Below are 19,128 nucleotides of genomic sequence, written 5' to 3'. Positions count from 1 at the left end.
TTGAGAATGATTCTTAAATACTCATTTTGTAATTTCTATAGATGTAAAAAGACCATTTGTTGCTTTGTGTTGGAGAAAATGGGGTAAAATTCATACTCACATTTTTGGGAATGTCTTAAGATTCAAGAATTTTGGAAAAAAAATTTATAAAAGAAATAGATAAGACATTAGAAATAGAAATATTCCTCGAACCAGTTGTGTGCTTACTGGGAGTACTGTCCAAAGAAATGTTTAATGATAAAAAACAAGATTTGTTCTAAGGATATTACTGGTTGCAAAAAATAATAACAGTACATTGGATGGAAGAAAGTACTCTAAAGGTGGCTCAGAGATTAAGAAACTTATACAGGTCTATTTAATTGAAAACATGACTTCATATCTACAAATGAAGATGGACATTTTCCTCTATTATTTTTATTCTATGCATATTTAGAGGTTACTTAACCTATCACTAATGTAATTTGAGGTAACTGCAATGTAACACAATGTAACTTGACATACAAATGCATCCCCTGAAAAGTAATTATGATGGCAGTACCTTTTATTTATTTAGTATTATCTTATTTAGTATTATCTTATATAGTATTTCTTATTTTATTTTAAAAATTATAATATCATTATTTTTTTAGGTATTCCCTCATCTGTAAGTGGTTAAATTGTTGGGGAAAGGGTTGTTCTGAAACAAAGTAAATTGAAAAATTTTAAATCAATCAATCAATCAATCAATCAATCAATCAATCAATCAATCAATCAATCAATCAATCTATCTATCTATCTATCTATCTATCTATCTATCTATCTATCTATCTATCTATCTATCTATCTATCTATCTATCTATCTATCTATCTATCTATCTATCTATCTATCTATCTATCTATCTATCTATCTATCTATCTATCTATTTATCTATCTATCTATCTATCTATCTATCCATCCATACATAATACCAAATACTTTCTCCTATTTGTTAGCAAGAAGTTATATACAAATGGAGCAGAATCTGGTGTCATCCCTTTCTTAATAATTTAATTAATTTAATAAGTTTGTTGTTTTATTTTTACATAAACATATCTGGTACATTCTCACCCGTTATTAGACATTTTATACTAAAACATTAAAGCAGAAACTATAAACTATATAAACAAAAAAATTACATTAAAAAATTTAAGTAAATCCATAAAAGACTTAAAAAGATCCTTAAATACAGCCTTAAAAGTGACAATTTGACTTTATTTTAAAAAGTGAGTAAATTTGTTCTAACTTGGAGCTGTTAAGTCGGCTAACTTTTATAAGTATGCACATACTTCATTTACTTAAGATATAAATGCATTGACCTAAACTTATTAAGTCAACTAATCATTTTTTACAATGCATGTAACTTTTACTTTTAAATATATATTTGATTGGGCACCAAAATAGAACGTCCTGCATTTGACCCAATGTGCAATAAAACAAAAAATTCATAATTTATTTTAAGTTATTCCCTTTCAGGCCGCACAGTGGCTCAGTGGTTAGCACTGTTACCTCACAGCAAGAAAGTCGCTGGTTCCATTCCCCCGCTGGTACTCGAGCCAGTTGGCTTTTTTGTGTGGAGTTTGCATGTTCTCCCTGTGTTGGCGTTTCCACCAGGTGCTCCAGTTTCCCCCACAGTCCTTAGTCATGCAGTATAGCTGAATTAAATAAACTAAAATGACCGTAGCGTGTGTGTGAATGTGAGAGCGTATGGGTGTTTTCCAGTACTGGAAGGACATCCACTGTGTAAAACATATCCTGGATAAGTTGGTAGATCATTCCGCTGTGGCGACCCCTGATGCATAAAGGCACTAAGCAGTAGGAAAATCAATGAATGATTTTCTTTCCACTATTCTGAGTCAACGCACTATGAAAAGGCAAACTTCTCAAAATCTCACATTTTACCCCCCTTGCCTTAAGGGAGCACTGCCGAATCACTGGCCCCAATGGGGGGAACGTGGCACAGGCATGATGAATTACAGGGGTGCTCACCTGTTACAGCGGCCCAGTGAATCCCAGCCTGGTGTTTCCCAGGGAGGACGCACAATGGAGGGTGTGTCCCAGCTGACACTCAACACAAAAGGTGAACGGTCCCCGAAAACCCCCTCAATCCCCGGTGTGAATTTATTCAAGGTGAGCTCTGAATGCTTTACGCAGCATCGTGGTGCTTTTCTGACAAGCCATGTGATGTGCGCTGACACATGAGGTACGGCCGCCCAGCTGACAGATTAAACCCTGCAGTCAGAGAGCGGCCAGGCCACAGACCAAACGTGTGTGTGTGGAAACGACCCGCAACAATAGTAGCACCTGTACTACAGTCTACTCGGGTCCGACGTAGTTGTGAAGCTGAAGTGGAATAGACTCCTTGTGTCCTTAAACCCTCTTTTGAAAGATTAGTCTAGGCAGGTCAATCAGAGCTCGGGAAGCCCTTCGAGCTGGGCTCCGGACACATAATGTGCCCTTGGTGCTCTTGTCAAAGCGCGTGGTCACACTCCTGCGTCAAGCGGGACTTTATTGTTGCGAGGAGAAAAGACAAACAGAGAGAGAAGAGAATTCAAGGGTCAAGCACCGGGTCCATCTCATTCCTCCAAAGGCTTTTGTGACCCATCTGAATTCATATGTGCATTTGGTATAAAGCGCGAGAGTCGCTATTGTGCGCCGCGCATGAAATTGCTTTGAGTTGTTTAACAAGATAATGGGGACGCGAAATCTCCCTTGGAACGCGATTTTAAGGCATTTAAAGGAAGCTGGGCCTTTGGCTGAACGCGGGAGGCATTTACATGAGCCCATGTACAATAGCTCGATAGCCGAGTGGATAATGTTACACATTAACAGGTTTTCCATTAAGTCAACCTGCGTATCCATGGCGACTCTTTCCCCTTGGCTCTTTGGAAATGGATCAGTCTGTGTGTCTTATTGACTGGAGCGCTCGGACTTCTGGGATGTTTTCTGGCCGCCCATACTATGTTTATATGCCTTTTGTTTACTTTGATTCGGTTTCGCATGAAAGCTAAAAACAAGATTATTAAAGAGTTAATGTCTACTGTAGCAGGGATAAAGGAATAATTTACTTGTAATTATAATTCTAAACTCTCATTTTATCCCCTCTGTGAAAGAGAAACAAGCTTTTCTGTTTCTTATTAGCAACAGAAATTAATTGACCCACAGTTTTAATGTCATTAATCAAAGTAAATTGTGCAATATACAGTATATTGATGATTGGGTAAAACTTTAGTTTACACCTCATGTAATTTACTTAGGCTTATCACCTGTCTAATATCAATATATTTACTGTTCATTAGTAGTTATGATCTTATCCTATATCCCTAATCCTACCCAAAACCTAAAGCCAACTTCTACCTTATTAACGATTAATAAACAGCTAATTAGGCAAGGCAAGTTTATTTATATAGCGCATTTTATACACAATGGTAATTCAAAGTGCTTTTCATAAACAGGAATAAAAGAGCCAAGTATAATAATCATCATCATTTTCTTGTCGGCTTAGTCCCTCTATTAATCCGAGGTTGCCACAGCGGAATGAACCACCAACTTATCCAGCAAGTTTTTACGCAGCGGATGCCCTTCCAGCTGCAACCCATCTCTGGGAAACATCCACACACACTCATACTCTACGGACAATTTAGCCTACCCAATTTACCGGAGCACCCGGAGGAAACCCACGCGAAGGCAGGGAGAACATGCAAACTCCACACAGAAAACTAAACCTAAAACTAACCTAAACTAAAGGTGTTTCCTAAACATCAATAGATGTTGCACAATTTACTTTGAATAAATGACATTAAAACTGATTCAATTAATGTTTGTGACCAAATCAGGCCATTTAGAGTGATTGCTATTTCATTTCATAGTACTAGGTGTATCTTAAATAGTTTTTTGCAGAATTACATTTTAAAGTTGATCATTGCCTTGTCTTATTTACATTAAAATTATTTCAAATGTATCACATATAAAATATGAGGAGTCTATCTTGCATCTTTTTTTTCAATTTCCTGACGTTAATATTGGATCCAAATCCCTCCTATTAGAGGCCGACCGTGGTTTTTCACGCCCACCGAATTGATTGACCGCCACATGTTAACATGTCTCTGTAGTAACGCGTATAATCATATGAAGAAGACGTGCGAAAAGCAACTGGGATAAAAAGATCTGTTCAGCTCTCTGATCATCAAAAATCATCAAATGTGATCAGGAATGAGTTTTACAAGTTTAAAAAATTTTTACAACAGTGCATGAGTAATGAATAACAGCTATTTTACCGTCTTTACTTCATCCTCACAGCTGAGTGTCAGCATAATTATAAAAGAAGATGCTTCAATCCTGGTTTGTGGACAATAAATCAGGTTTTTTTTGTATATTAACATAACCGATATCTATACAGCAGGGGATATTAACCTGTATTCTTTCACATTTGCCGTGCAAAAAAAGTTAAACATGCGTGCTGTGTCCACTAAGTGTGAGTGTGTGAACTTTGTAATGACATTGTCTGTGACTCATCGTTGCAGAAAAGCTTGAATTAACTCCAGAACAAATACATCAAATAATCATTGGGAAAGTTCTTACTATAGTATTCGTAGGTAGGTTTACGCGAGAACAACACGGGTGCGAACAGCACTCGCAAGACACATTTGAGATGCAAAAAAGCGCACACAGTGTCCTCTCGCGAATTCGCGAAAACAAAAACTGCAAAAGTAGGTACTTCCCGGGACGTATTTCGAAGTCTCCAGAAATACCATGAGACTACATTTTCAGAATGAGCCTGGGCTGTATAAAATTTACTTTAATGTGTGATAAGACTAAAAAGAGTCATAAACGAATATTTTCTCAATTCAAATGAATAGCGGCTTGGACTCAGAAACTGTATTCCATAAAGTATGTCACCGATACGTCACAACTTAAAAAAAAGTGGATTAGTTACACGTTTATGAATATTCATATCTGCAATAGATTTCACATGAAGATTTAGCTAACAATTTTTGGAAGCATCAACAACAAATCAAATTACGAAGCACCTAAAGACTCCCAGCCCTATATGCCACAGTGAGGGCTATCTGGTGCTCCTGTGGGATGTGTCGGGGTGGACAGATGCTTCTATGAGCTCTGCTGTAGGTATGACTGCAGTATCACTTTCACCCATTTCTGCTTGTGGATTTTTTCCCGCATATTCCCAACGGATCTTCCCCATCTCTCTGTCTGTCACACCCGCCCCCAGATAGACGTGAACGCAGACATAATGGAGGCTCCAAACACATGGTGCTGTTTTTTCCCCTCTCTGGTTAATATTAAGAAAGGTGTTATTGTCCACACTGAGAACTACAATGGCTCTAATTGAACAATATGCATGTGCGTCCTGTGTTTTAACATGGAATAATTAATAGGACGCCTAATTTTATTCTCCAAGCCTCCACTTGGTACTTCTCATTATATGGCGCCTGTGTGAATTAATTGTTCCAATGAAAGCAAGTGTATTGATTTGAAGCCCAAACCTCCACCGCAGTTCCCCGCCTCGTCTAGCGGTTGGAGCAGCTCCTGCCTGGTGATGCCCCTGCTGGAGGGGACAAATCTGGAGAGGGCTGGGTCTCCCCCACTGCTAATGCGCGCTAATGCCAGTCCCTGACACCATGCCAGATGCTCCGCTCTTGGCAGAGGATCTAAGGAAATGTCGAAGCACTCGTCCCCCGTATGGAGATCTCACGGCCGGTAGGAAAGCGGGCGTAGGACAGTGACACTCTTTTTCTCTCGCCCGTTCCATCTCCTGTATGGCCCCCAGATCTCGTACCTCCCCTCGGGCCTGCCGGATCCAGCTTCTCTCCCATCCTGACCTTTCCCACTGCAAGGCCCCAATCTGGGCTTATCTGTTGGAGGGCTCACTCCCCTCGCCAGCCAGTCAGCCAGCCAGGGATTTCAGGGCAAAAATAAGACATCTGTTCTTGAGGATTAGCAAATATTCTGTGCACCCCAGAAAGCCCGTTTGGGTATTGTGGGCTCAGTGAGTGCAACGGTCTGTGGGTTACTTAAGTGCAGTTTGATGGCTATGTTAGGTATGTTGCGACTCTCTTGTCCTCTGTGTGCCTCTTTAAGGGGGCACGGCCAAGTCAACATTCTGTCATGAACAAAACTACTACAGTACCTCCATCTATATCTGTCATAAACCTTAGGTATGACTCATATTTTCATATATTTACTTGTTTAATATGTTTCAATTTCCATCCATTATCTAATTTCTATCCATCCATCTTTCTGTCCAACCATCTATCTATCTATCTATCTATCTATCTATCTATCTATCTATCTATCTATCTATCTATCTATCTATCTATCTATCTATCTATCTATCTATCTATCTATCTATCTATCTATCTATCTATAATCTATCTACATCCATCTGTCAATTAATCTATTATCAAATTTCTATCCATCCAGTCATACTTCTATCCATCCATCCATCTTCCAATTTCCATCCATCCATCCATCCATCCATCTATCCATCCATCCATCCATCAATCCATCCATCCATCCATCCATCCATCCATCCATCCATCCATCCATCCATCCATCCATCCATCCATCCATCCATCCATCCATCCATCTGTCTATCTTCTAATTTCCTTTCCATCCATCCATCCATATTTCAAGTTCCATCCATCCATCTATCCATGCAATCATCCATCCATGCATGCATCCATCCATCCATCCATCCATCTATCCATCCATTTTTTGTCTTTCTTTCTTTCTTTCTTTCTTTCTTTCTCTCTTTCTTTCTTTCTTTCTTTCTTTCTTTCTTTCTTTCTTTCTTTCTTCCAATTTCCATCCATCCATCCATCCATCCATCCATCCATCCATCCATCCATCCTCCAATTTCAATCCATCCATCTGTCCATTTGTCAATCTATCTTCAAATTCCCTTCCTTTCATCCACCCATCTTCCATTTTTCTTTTCTTTTCTTTTCTTTCTTTCTTTCTTTCTTTCTTTTTTAATTTCCTTCCATCTATCCATCAACCAATTCATCCATCCATCTTTCAATTTCCATCCATATATCCATCCATCCTCCAATTTCAATCCATTCATCTGTCCGTTTGTCAATCTATCTTCCAATTTACTTCCATCCATCCATCTTTCAGTTTCTTTCTTTCAGTTTCTTTCTTTCTTTCTTTCTTTCTTTCTTTCTTTCTTTCTTTCTTTCTTTCTTTCTTTCTTTCTTTTGTCTTTGAATTTCACTTTGTAACTGTACTTCAATGCACATAAAGCTGAAATGCAACTCGCCATCCTCAAGTCAAATTAAAAAAAAAATTTAAAATTCAAATTTCAAAGGCCATTTGAATTCTGAATTCTAAATGACACAAACACCCCTGCACTGTAACATGAAGCATTGATGCCTCGCATATCAAACTACCACTGGACGACAATCTCAGTCCTCTCATTAGCGCAGCAGGCGAGTGTTTACGGGCAGTCCTGGGGCTTTTGTTTGCCTCTGAAATCAATGTGTAACCTGACCCAGCTCTCAGGTAATTTACCCCTGATTATGGGAAAAGCGCTCCCCTGTGCCGAATCATCATCCCCACAGGGAGACCCTCAGCCACACCATTCAGATGCTCCTCACCTTTCCCATCAGCACCCTCTGTGCGCTGAGATGGGGGCTGGACAGGGACAGATGTAGGCACTGTGTTGGGTGACATTAGCCGCTCTTGATAGCCCTCAGGGGTAAAACAGCCTTAAGCCTGTGAGTCAGTGTCTGCATGCATGGCTGTAGATCTGCTGACCTCATGGAATGTCCACAGGTGGCAGGACATGTGTCTGATATGTGGACGTCACTGCTGAGATATTGAGAGGACAAACACAACAGGCTTGTTTACATAAAGGACATAATGCAAGAGGCTGAATTTTACTAATACATCTCCAGAACAAGGTTATTATGGTTAACGAAATTGTCGTTAACTGAAATAAAAATAAAAACGTATTAACTGAAACTGCATTGTGTACATAAATAACTGAAACTCTAAGATAATAGCAAAATATTCTTCATTTTCGTCTTTGTAAATGTAGTTAATAAATGCTGTAAGACTTTTAAAAGTTAATCTGTTTACTTCGAGCTGCTACTGTAGCTTTACTTTTCCCACATTTTTTTTTATGTTACAGCCTTATTCCAAAATGGATTGATTTATTTATTTCCTCAAAATTCTACACACAATACCCCATAATGACATTTTTTTTTTATTGTTCCAAATTTATTAAAAATAAAAAAGCTGAAAAATCACATGTAAATAAGTATTCAGCCTTTACTGTGAAGCTCTAAATTGAGCTCAGGTACATTCTGTTTCCACTGATCATTCTTAAGATATTTCAGCAGCTTCATTGGAGTTTACCTGTGGTAAATTCAGCTGATTGGACATGATTTGAAAAGGCATACACCTGTTTATATAAGGTCCCAGGGTTGACGGTGCATGTCAAAGCACAAAGCAAGCATAAAGACAAAGGAATTGTCTGCAGACCTCCGAGCCAGGATTGTCTCGATGCACAAGGCTGGGGAAGTTTACAGAAAAATTTCTGCTGCTCTGAAATTTCCAATGAGCACAGTGCCCTCCATCATCCATAAGTGGAAGATGTTTGAAACCACCAGGACTCTTTCTGGAGCTGCACGGCCATCTATGCTGAGTGATCGGGGGAGAAGGGCCTTAATCAGGGAGGTGATCAATAACCCGATGGTCACTCTGTCTGAGCTCCAGCATTCTTCTGTGGAGAGAGGAGAACCTTACAGAAGGACAACCAACTGTGCACCAATCCACTGTATGGCAGAGTGGTCAAACGGAAACCACTCCCTGCCTGGAATTTGCCAAAAGGCATCTGAAGGACTCTCAGACCATAAGAAACAAAATTCTCTGGTCTGATGAGACTAAAATTGAGCTCTTTAGAGAAATTGCCAGGTGTTACGTTTGGAGAAAACCAGGCACTGCTCATCACCAGGCTCATACCATCCCTACAGTGAAGCATGGTGGTGGCAGCATCATGCTGTGAGGATGTTTTTCAGCACCAGGAACTGGAAGACTAGTCAGGATAGAGGGAAAGATGAATGCAGCAATGTACAGAGAGATCCTGAATGAAAACCTGCTTCAGAGTGCTCTTGACCTCAGACTGGGGCAACGGTTCATCTTCCAGCAGGACCCAAAGCACACCACTAAAATATCAATGGAGTGGCTTAACAACAACTCGGTGAATGTCTTTGAGTGGCCCAGCCAGAGCCCAGACCTAAATCCTATTTAACATTTCTAGAAAGATCTGAAAATGGCTGTATACCATCACTTTCCATCAAACCTGATAGAGCTTGAGAGGTACTGCAAAGAGGAATGGGCAAAAATTCCCAAAGACAGGTGTGCCAAGCTTGTGGCATCATATTCAAAAAGACTTGAGGCTGTAATTGCTGCCAAAGGTGCATCAACAAAGTATTGAGCAAAGGCTGTGAATACTGATGTACATGTGATTTTTCCGTTTTTTTATTTTTTTATTTTTTTTATAAATTTGCATCCATTTTGGAATAAGGCTGTAATATAAAAAAAATGTGGAAAAAGTAAAGCGCTATGAATAATTTCAGGATGCACTGTATCACAGCAAGTGAAAACATTTGTTATACTGACCAATTGTCATTTATTGGAAAAAATAACATAAATACATTTTTCAAAATTAGACGGAGAAAAAACTATTGGTCAGTATAAGTACTGTAAGTATTATGACTTCATGCAACAAAAAATGCCCTATATTAAGAAGTTTGGAAAATGCTATTAGACATAATATTTAATAAATATTGATATTTTAACCTATGTACATCCAAAGAAACATTAATAGCAATTTCAAAAGAATTAGAAAATTCAAATTATCGATTAAAGTATTAGTTATTTTTAGTATAAATAAATGACATCATTAGTAATATTGTATTTACTTATTTTAAATGTGATACATGTTAAATTCCCTCCTTCACTGAAAACATGAATAAATGCCTTGCAGCTTTACCTCAGAACAGACTACCCAAGTGATTAACGTCATAGTTTAAGTCACAATATTTAGATGCAGCGTCTGGCATCCCCTAAAGGTTAAAGCTAACGTGTGAACGCAGGTTCTCTGTAGTCTCTAATCACAGTGGCCTTTTGCAGGAGCACAAACAGGGCTGGTGGAGGTGAAACCTGAGTGTGACCTCTTCGTCTGGATTGTCTTTCAGCTCCTGGGAGCTTCTGCGCATCGCTCACACAAACATGGGATTATGTGCCATAGTAACACGGTTTCGCACATGCAGACAGGCTGAGTCCCCCTTCTCTTCTCTGGGCTGTTTAGATTTAGGCTGAACTTTAGCTCAGATATGATCATTTAAACAAGATAAACACAGTTTCCCATTTCGGTGAAATGAATTAATGAGAGATGGGGGCTCTGTTGCAAAGCCTACAGTGCTGAGAATATCAGTAGAGTAGAATATCAGTGATTTGAATTACTGTGCACATACAGTATGTATAAGTTTAGTACCAGCTTGTTTCTGAGGTTAAACTGTAACGCTTGACTATATGATGTTAGGAAAAAGGAATATATTTTTTATTATTTTTGTCTCTTTTACTTTTCATTAAACATTTGGATTGCTTAAGGTGATATATTAACCAGCTCTACAGCGAAACCTCCTGTGACCAGAGATGTGCTGAAACTAAACTGTTTTGCAGTTAAGAAGTCTTATGTTTTTAATGTTGTGCAGAGAATTCATAGAAAAAAGGACCCTGCAAGCACTGGATGTCAACATGACGTCATATTGACATTGTACTCCAATATTCCCTAATGTTGTGGGGACGTTGGATTTTGTTTGGAAATGAAAATCGGGTTGACGTTAGAAAACCAATGTGAGGCCAACATCAATGCCCAACGTCCCACCTAAAATCGTCTAAAAATCAACCAAATATCAATGTCTAATCATGTTACACCTTGGTGTTGTATGGACGTTTCGACTATGACATCTATCAGATGTTGGATTTTGGTCACTTTTCAACACAACGCAAAATCAACCAAATATTAACATAATTTGACGCCATTAATGGACGTCAAAATAATGTTGTCCTCAGACGCTGGCTAGACATTGAATTTTGGTCACCTGATGTCATGACCTACATCTAACCTAATATAACGTCTTAGGATGTTGTGTGCCTGCTGGGGATGTATGTATGGGTGCGGCCAACGGAGGACTGGAGATTGACTGACAAGTGACGAATTCCACTAAACTCCACATGTTAATATCAGCTGTGTATAAAAGCTGGAGTTTGGAAATGTAAATGTTGTTGTGCTCCTCCTGAATGTTATTCTTGCATTGCATTGAGGATACCAGAATTCTGGTCATTGAATCATTAATTTCATTTAATTTCATTTATTGATTTATTTTCTTTTCAGACTAGTACCTTTATTAATCAGGGGTCGCCACAGCAGAATAAACTGCCAACATATCCAGCCTATGTTTTATGCAGCGGATGCCCTTCCAGCTTCAACCCATCATGGGAAACATCCATTCATACACTACAAACAATTTAGCTTACCCAATTCACCTTTACTATGTCTTTGGACTTGTGGGGGAAACCAGGGCACCTGGAGGAAACCCACGTGAACACAGGAAGAGCATGCAAACTCCACACAGAAACACAAACTGACCCAGCCGGGGCTCGAACCAGAGACCTTTTTGCTGTGAGGCGATTATGCTACCCACCGCACCACCGTGCTGCCCATCATTCATTTGTATCCAATAAATTACTAATGTTTTTGACATTAAAGGAAACCCTCTCCTGACCTTTTTTAATGAACACATGAAATTGATTACATATTCTAAAGTTGACAGTGTTATAAATGACAAATAAACTAAAAATGAGCATTAATGTAATGAACTCATGTGTAATGAAAAAAAAAATTAACAAAAAGCAAGTGTCTTAAAAACAAATAAAAATATATAAAAAACATAAATAAAAATTAAATACCATATTTTATTTCACGTATTTGATAAACAAATAAATAAATAACCGTAAGAAAATACATTAAAACATTTTAATTACAATTATAATTTAGATTTCATTATATTAAATTATAATTAAATATTTTAAATAAATATTTTGTATATTTAATATATAGACATAAATAAATAAATGTATATATATATATATATATATATATATATATATATATATATATATATATATATATATATATATATATATATATGCTGTATTTTTATATATTATGATGACAATTATTTTATCATAATAAATTATGATAAAAATGAAATAAATATGCTATCATAATATGAATAAATACATAGAAATACACTTCACAAACAAAAGCAAACAAGCAAATAAATAATGGCAAATAATTCTGTTGATTAGAAATACTTGTATATGCATATAATAAACATTTTTTTTTTTATTTAGGCAGTACAGTTTTTCTGCATACCACATTGCTGTATATGTTGTATCGAAGAAACATTTGTAACAGAGCAAATGTATCTTCTGCAAACCAAATCTCCTTTTGGAAGAGATGCTCCTCGCAAACTGCATCTATTTATTTGTGTGTGGGCATTTTGATCTAGTGCTGACGCAAATGTGCACACATCAAATCTGATGCAATAGATCAGATCGTTGTTTTCATGTGTTGTGCGGTGGGCCCGGAGCCCCCGCTGTGAGGATGAGGTTTGCTGAGCCTCCTGAGCCCCATTCAGTGCTATAAGAGCAGCGGTGGTGCACCTGCTCCCCGCAAGGACCCCGGCGTCCCGGCACTGCGGCCCCCAAGAGCCACATAGTGGGAGACAGGATCATCGCAGCCTTCTTTCAAGATCCCAAATCCCCCCCAGACTCCCCGGCTCACATCCTGCAGCTACTCTGGCACATGTTTTGTGTCTGTCTGAACTGTGACCTTACGATAGGTATGGGCGATCACCGGGGGATGTTGTACACCTAAAATAAATGGTGGATAAATATACCCATGCACATAATAAGTAACACTTTTGAATAAAGGTCCATTAGTTAATGTATTTACTAACAATAACCAAGCACAAGCATTTATTAGTCATAATTCAACATTAACTCATGCATTATTAAAATCCAATGAGCTTATTAACATTAGATAATGCAATGTGTGGGTTAATATGATCTAACATGAACTAATAATATTTAACTTAACATTACTGTTAACAAAGATAAATAAATACTGTAACTAGTGCATTATTGATCCTTTGTTCATGTTAGTAAATGCATTAACATTAACTAATGGACCATTATTTAAAGTGTTCCCACATTGTTTACCACAATGATTTGATATGGCCAAAATATGATGTCATTTTTTAATTTTTAATTAATTTTTTTTTTTTTTTTTTGTGGAAATAGGGTCATTGTACAAATCACCTAGATTGAAATCGTTGAGTTTTACCATTTTTTTAATTATTCAGCCGATCTTCTGGAGCACTTTTAGCTTGGCTTAGCATAGTTCATTGAAGTGGATTAAACCATTAGCATCTTGTTTTAAAGCTATTTCACGAGTTCACACTCGCAGATACAGTATTTGACTAAATGCATATTTGGCGCACTGTCCGGGGGGAGGGGAAGACACCCTAACACGTATACTTCCCCTTATCAGGATATAGAGATAGGGGTCCATGCACAGTGTCTAGCCTGGCCCCAGAATGCTCCCACCTCAGATTTAAGTTGGTATCTGGTTTAACAGTGTGGAGTTGGGGTGGTGGAGGGATGCTTAAGTCAAGAGAAAACAGATATGACATGTTTGACTATTTATAGGGGTTTGGTCTTAAGCTGATGGGATAATAGAACGATTGTCAATAATGAATTAGGCTGGTCAAAACTGATCGTGCTTCTCCTGGAATTTGTTTATAAAACATCACTTCTGACTGAAAGATTGTACATTGTGTGCTGAGACTGACAGAAAATTAAAAGTTGTGGGCACAATGATTTTACACAGTGCTTTTACAGAGTTACCTAGCTGGGGACTATTTTCAGGTGCCGTATAATATCATTGCACCTGCTTCATCCACGACAGGGCAGCAAAGTTTTTCTTTAAAGCCAGCCTAGGTATTTATAGATATAAAAAAAGAAAAAAAAAATCACAGTAGGGCTAATAATTTTGACTTCAACTGTATATTGCATTTGATAAAATATTGTTCATCCTTACCATGGGCGCTGTGTTGGCAGCAGGGGTTTGGCGGAGGTCAGGTTGAGGGGTAGCGGCTCTTTAGCAGGTGGAGGGTTGAGGGCTGCAGGGGCAGGGTTAGAGTAATGATGGAGACGGTGGAGGAAGTGTTGAGCTTCACATCAGCTTCCATCAATTTCAGGCACTACAGGAAGACCATGAAAGAAACTGGCTCCATAATTCTGCTAATTATGATCTGCTGCTAGTCAATGCTGGTATCTTCCTGAAATTAAAGCAATATAGGCACTATAAGAAAGATTGATGGTGAGGTGAGAATATTACACAGTAGTGGAATAGCAATATACTGTTGAAGTCATAATTATTAGCCCCCCTTTGAATTTTTTTTCTTTTCTAAAATATTTCCTAAATTATGTTTAATAGAGCAAGGAAATTTTCACAGAATGTCTGATAATATTTTTTTTATTTTGGAGAATGTCTTATTTGTTTTATTTTAGCTAAAATAAAAGCAGTTTTTAAATTTTTTTAAACAGCATTTTAGGGTCAAAATTATTAGCCCCTTTAAGCTATATATTTTTTGATAGTCTACAGAACAAACCATTGTTATACAATAACTTGCCTAATTACTAGGCTTAGTTAAGCCTTTAAATGTCACTTTAGGCTGTATAGAAGTGTCTTGAAAAATATCTAGTCAAATTTTATTTACTGTCATCATGGCAAAGATAAAATAAATCAGTTGTTAGAAATTAGTAATTAAGAAATGTGTAAAAAAAAAAATCTCTTCGTTAAACAGAAATTGGGGGAAAAATAAACAGGGGGGCAAAAATTAAAGGCCGCTAATATTTGTGACTTCAACTGTATATTGGGTCATTTAGGGTCAGTTTCTTTTTTCTTTCTATTTGTTAAATAAAAACAGCATTGGATAAATCAAAAGTGATATTTTTTATCTATCAAAGAATATTGAAACATTCATTCATTCATTTTCCTTAGGCTTAGTCCCTTTATTTATAAGGGGTCACCACAGCGGAATAAACCGCCAACCTATCCAGCACATGTTTTACACAGCCAATACTCATCCAGCTACAACCCAGTACTGGAAAACATCCATACACATTCACACACAAGAACTTTTTTTGGATGAACAGAGGAAATCCAATGCACTGAATCTCTAAAATTATAAATATTTAAAATAGGTATACTATCCTAATGAATAAACTACATTTAACTTAAAAAAGACTCAAAAGTAAAAATATTGTCCAACAGCTACTATTTATCAAACTGTAGTAAGTCTATTGATCTGCTGTCAGTCTATGTGGGCGGAGTAATACACAAAGGTGAGGAGGCTGTACAATGCTGATATTCCTTTAATATCTCACGGCTATCAGCCAATCAGATTTGAGAACCAGACATAACTGTTGTATAAACATTAGTAAATTATAATTTAGTAAATGTTCTTAGTCTATATTAGTTATATGTTATTATATATATATCTATATATATATATGTATATATATATATATATATATATATATATATATATATATATATATATATATATATATATATATATATATATATATATATATATCATAAAATGCATTGCACTGACCACTCCACAGTGTTTGCTGTCTATAGACAATAAAAATCCATAATCAATTGACCAATTCTCCAACTACAAAAAAAATAAAAATAAAAAAATAAGGAGAAAAAAACAAAATACACACACTCACACACAATACCAAAACAGCAATCTAACAGAGAGAAAGGGAGAAGAGCCTCTGTGGTGTATTTATTCAAGTCTTCTCCTCATTCTTGGCAGCCGTTCAGCCCCTGTAAACAACAGACACTGATCTGACCTTTTCAATTGGTGGAGACTGAACTCACGCTGTGTGAGAGCCGTCCTGAAGCAAAGGGTGGCAGACAAAAGCTGAACTCACGACAAGAAATCGTTATTATGTAGGACAGGGGCTCTGGCTCACATTAACAGATGTGCACTTCTCTAAACTGGAGGAGTATCAAGCACTTAAATCAAAGCCCGTGGGATTTCTGACACGAGGGGATTGATGAATCTTCACACTCATTTGTTGTTTTTTTCTTCACTCTGCAGGTTTCAAGAATCGTCCCAAGTCTCTCAAAGTCTTTGTGAACCCCATCAGTCATAAGAAAGAGGCATACCAGATCTACCTGGATGAAGTTGCTCCGCTCTTCAAACTCGCTGATATACAAGTGGATGTCACCAGTAAGTCTCACACACAGGTTTTATTCCCAGGTTAAGCTTGAATCTTCATGCACAGGTGATTTGGGGTCCCCCCAGGCCTCACTCGGGGTCGAAGTGCATTAGCGTCTGCCCTCGGGGTCTGTTTATCCCTCTGTGCTCAACAATTCCCTGTATGCTAACAAGCTGCTGCTTTACGCCATTAGGCATTGGCAGCGGATCATAGGAAATCAATATTTTAGGGTGAGGAATGTCAAGGTCCCTATGTTAATGCATCATTTGAATACACACTTAAAGGCAAAATTAATCATGTTTGCTATTTGAACTGCCATCTCTGCATGCATTTAAACACCAAGGTTTAGAGGGAAAAATAATAATAGAATATGCCGTACTGCAGAAGCAACACTGTACAAGATACAACTTGTTATTATACATGCTACATGTGAATTGGGTAAATAAAGTAAACAACTAATAGTTATGCACCATATTTCTCCAGTTGATTGATTGATTTATTTGTTTTAGTAATGTGTATTTATATAGCGCATTTTTTGTGTATGGTCATACACCCAAAGCGCTTCAAAATCATGAGGGGGGTCTCTCCACACCACCACTAGTGTGCAGCATCCACTTGGATGATGCGACAGCAGCCACAGGACAACGGCGCCACTGCGCTCACCACACATCAGCAATTGGTAGAGTTGAGAGACAGTGATAGAGCCAATTCGGTGGAAGGGGATAATTGGGAGGCCATGATCGTAAGGGCCGATAGAGGGACTTTGGCCAGGACACCGAGGTTCTTCCCTGCTCTTTCACGAGAAGTGCCATGGGATTTTTAATGACCACAGAGAGTCAGGACCTCGGTTTAACGTCTCATCCGAAAGACGGCACCCACTGACAGTGTAGTGTCCCCTTCACTTTTACTGGGGCATTAGGACTCACACAGACCACAGGTTGAGCGCCCCCTGCTGGCCTCACTAACACCACTTCCAACAGCAACCTAGTGTTCCCCCATCCAGGTACTGATCAGGCTCAGCCCTGCTTAGCTTCAGTGAGTAACCGGTCTTGGGCTGCAGGGTGATATGGCTGTGGTTACAGTAACTGGTCTTGGGTCTTTTTTGCATTAAGGGTTATGTAAAATATTATGTTAAAATATGCAAATTATTTAATATTTAATTAAATACGTGTCAATATCCATCCATTTCTAGCAAATCAGGTTCAGAATTATTGTTTAATTTTTTTGACAAACAAAAAATGTCGACTCAAAGGAACTGAAATCTACTGACGAAAAAGAAATGTTAAATTCATTCATTCTCCTTCGGCTTAACCCCTGAATATCAGGGGTTGCCACACTATTCCGGCATATATTTTACACAGCGGATGACCATACAGACGCAACCCAGTTCTGGGAAACACCCATACGCTCTTGCAGTCACACACACACACACACACACACACACACACACACACACACACACACACACACACACACACACACACACTTTCATATCCCATGGCCAACTTAGTTTATTGAACTCATACACTACAGGCAACATAGTTGATTAAATTCACCTATAGCGCATGTCGTTGGACTTGTCAGGGATGCCGGAGTACCTAGAGGAAACCCACAAGAACACGGGGAGAGCATGCAAACTCCACACAGAAATGACAACTAGTCCAGTCTGCACTCAAACCAGAGACCTTCTTGCTGCAAGGCGACAGTGCCAAATAACTGAGCCACCGTGCCGCCCAAAAATTTTGCATTAAACTGAAAAGCACTATGAAAAGTTCCATGTACAGCTCCATGTACAGACCAAAGTAGGTCAAAAAGTTCCTAAAATTACTAAAATTATGTCATGCAGGCCAGACCAGAAACACTATGCATCTGTGCGCATATGCAAATATCCCACCCTGCAAAAAATAATTTTAAGGAAGTATATTCACTGTAAAAACTTTCCACACACTTCTTTTATGTTGTCATAACACGAATGGATTAAAACAATTAAGCTGTCCCAAAAGGGCAGCACGGTGGCGCAGTGGGTAACACAATTGCAACATAGCACGAAGGTCGCTGGGTCAGTTGGCATTTCTCTGTGGAGTTTGCATGTTCTCTCTGTGTTTTTTGTGGGTTTCCTCTGGGTGCTCCAGTTTCCCCTAGAAGTCCAAAAATATAGGTGAATTGGGTAAGGTTTAGGTGAATTGGGTAAGCTAAATTGTCTGTATTGCCTGTATTTTTAAATGTATTTATTTACAATTTTTGCCAACATTTCTGTAAATCTGTAATATTTGACTACACAAACCTGTTCCAAAGTCTTAAATAAAGCAAATAAATATTAATAAGTAAATATATATATATATATATATATATATATATATATATATATATATATATATATATATATATATATATATATATAAAATAAAATAAAATAAGTCCCTTCAAATATTATTCATGCCCAGCTACACATCTTTATCTAATAAAGTATGGCGGAATTAAATGGTTTGAGCGCATATTCCTGACGAGTGATTTTGTGTTCAAGGCTCAATTGGCAGCTCCAATGACCGTGGCAATTTGCACTAGAAGTACTTTACTGGAGCTTCTGGGAGAGGTGGCATGTGTGCATATGGTTCTATAGTCTAACACATTTGTTTTTATTGACTCATCATGCCTATAGATTGACATGTAAAGAAGACAGGAACACACCAAGCAAATGGTGGTTCTCC

General features: G+C 37.9%; 1 protein-coding gene across 1 annotated transcript in view; it reads left to right on the top strand.

Moving 5' to 3' along the window:
- The window catches only part of cerkl (CERK like autophagy regulator), a 195,910-nt gene that overhangs the window by 52,102 nt on the left and 124,680 nt on the right, over window positions 1–19,128 (top strand). Inside the window, exon 3 of the mRNA NM_001089474.1 lies at window positions 16,300–16,431. Within this exon, the coding sequence (NP_001082943.1) occupies window positions 16,300–16,431 (132 nt within the window). The remainder of the gene's footprint in view (window positions 1–16,299; window positions 16,432–19,128) is intronic.

The sequence above is a fragment of the Danio rerio genome, chromosome 9 (genome assembly GCF_049306965.1).
Source record: "Danio rerio strain Tuebingen ecotype United States chromosome 9, GRCz12tu, whole genome shotgun sequence".
Taxonomy (NCBI): Eukaryota; Metazoa; Chordata; class Actinopteri; order Cypriniformes; family Danionidae; genus Danio; species Danio rerio.
The sequence above is the reverse complement of the archived record's forward strand: the minus strand, read 5'-3'. Positions and strand labels throughout refer to the sequence as shown.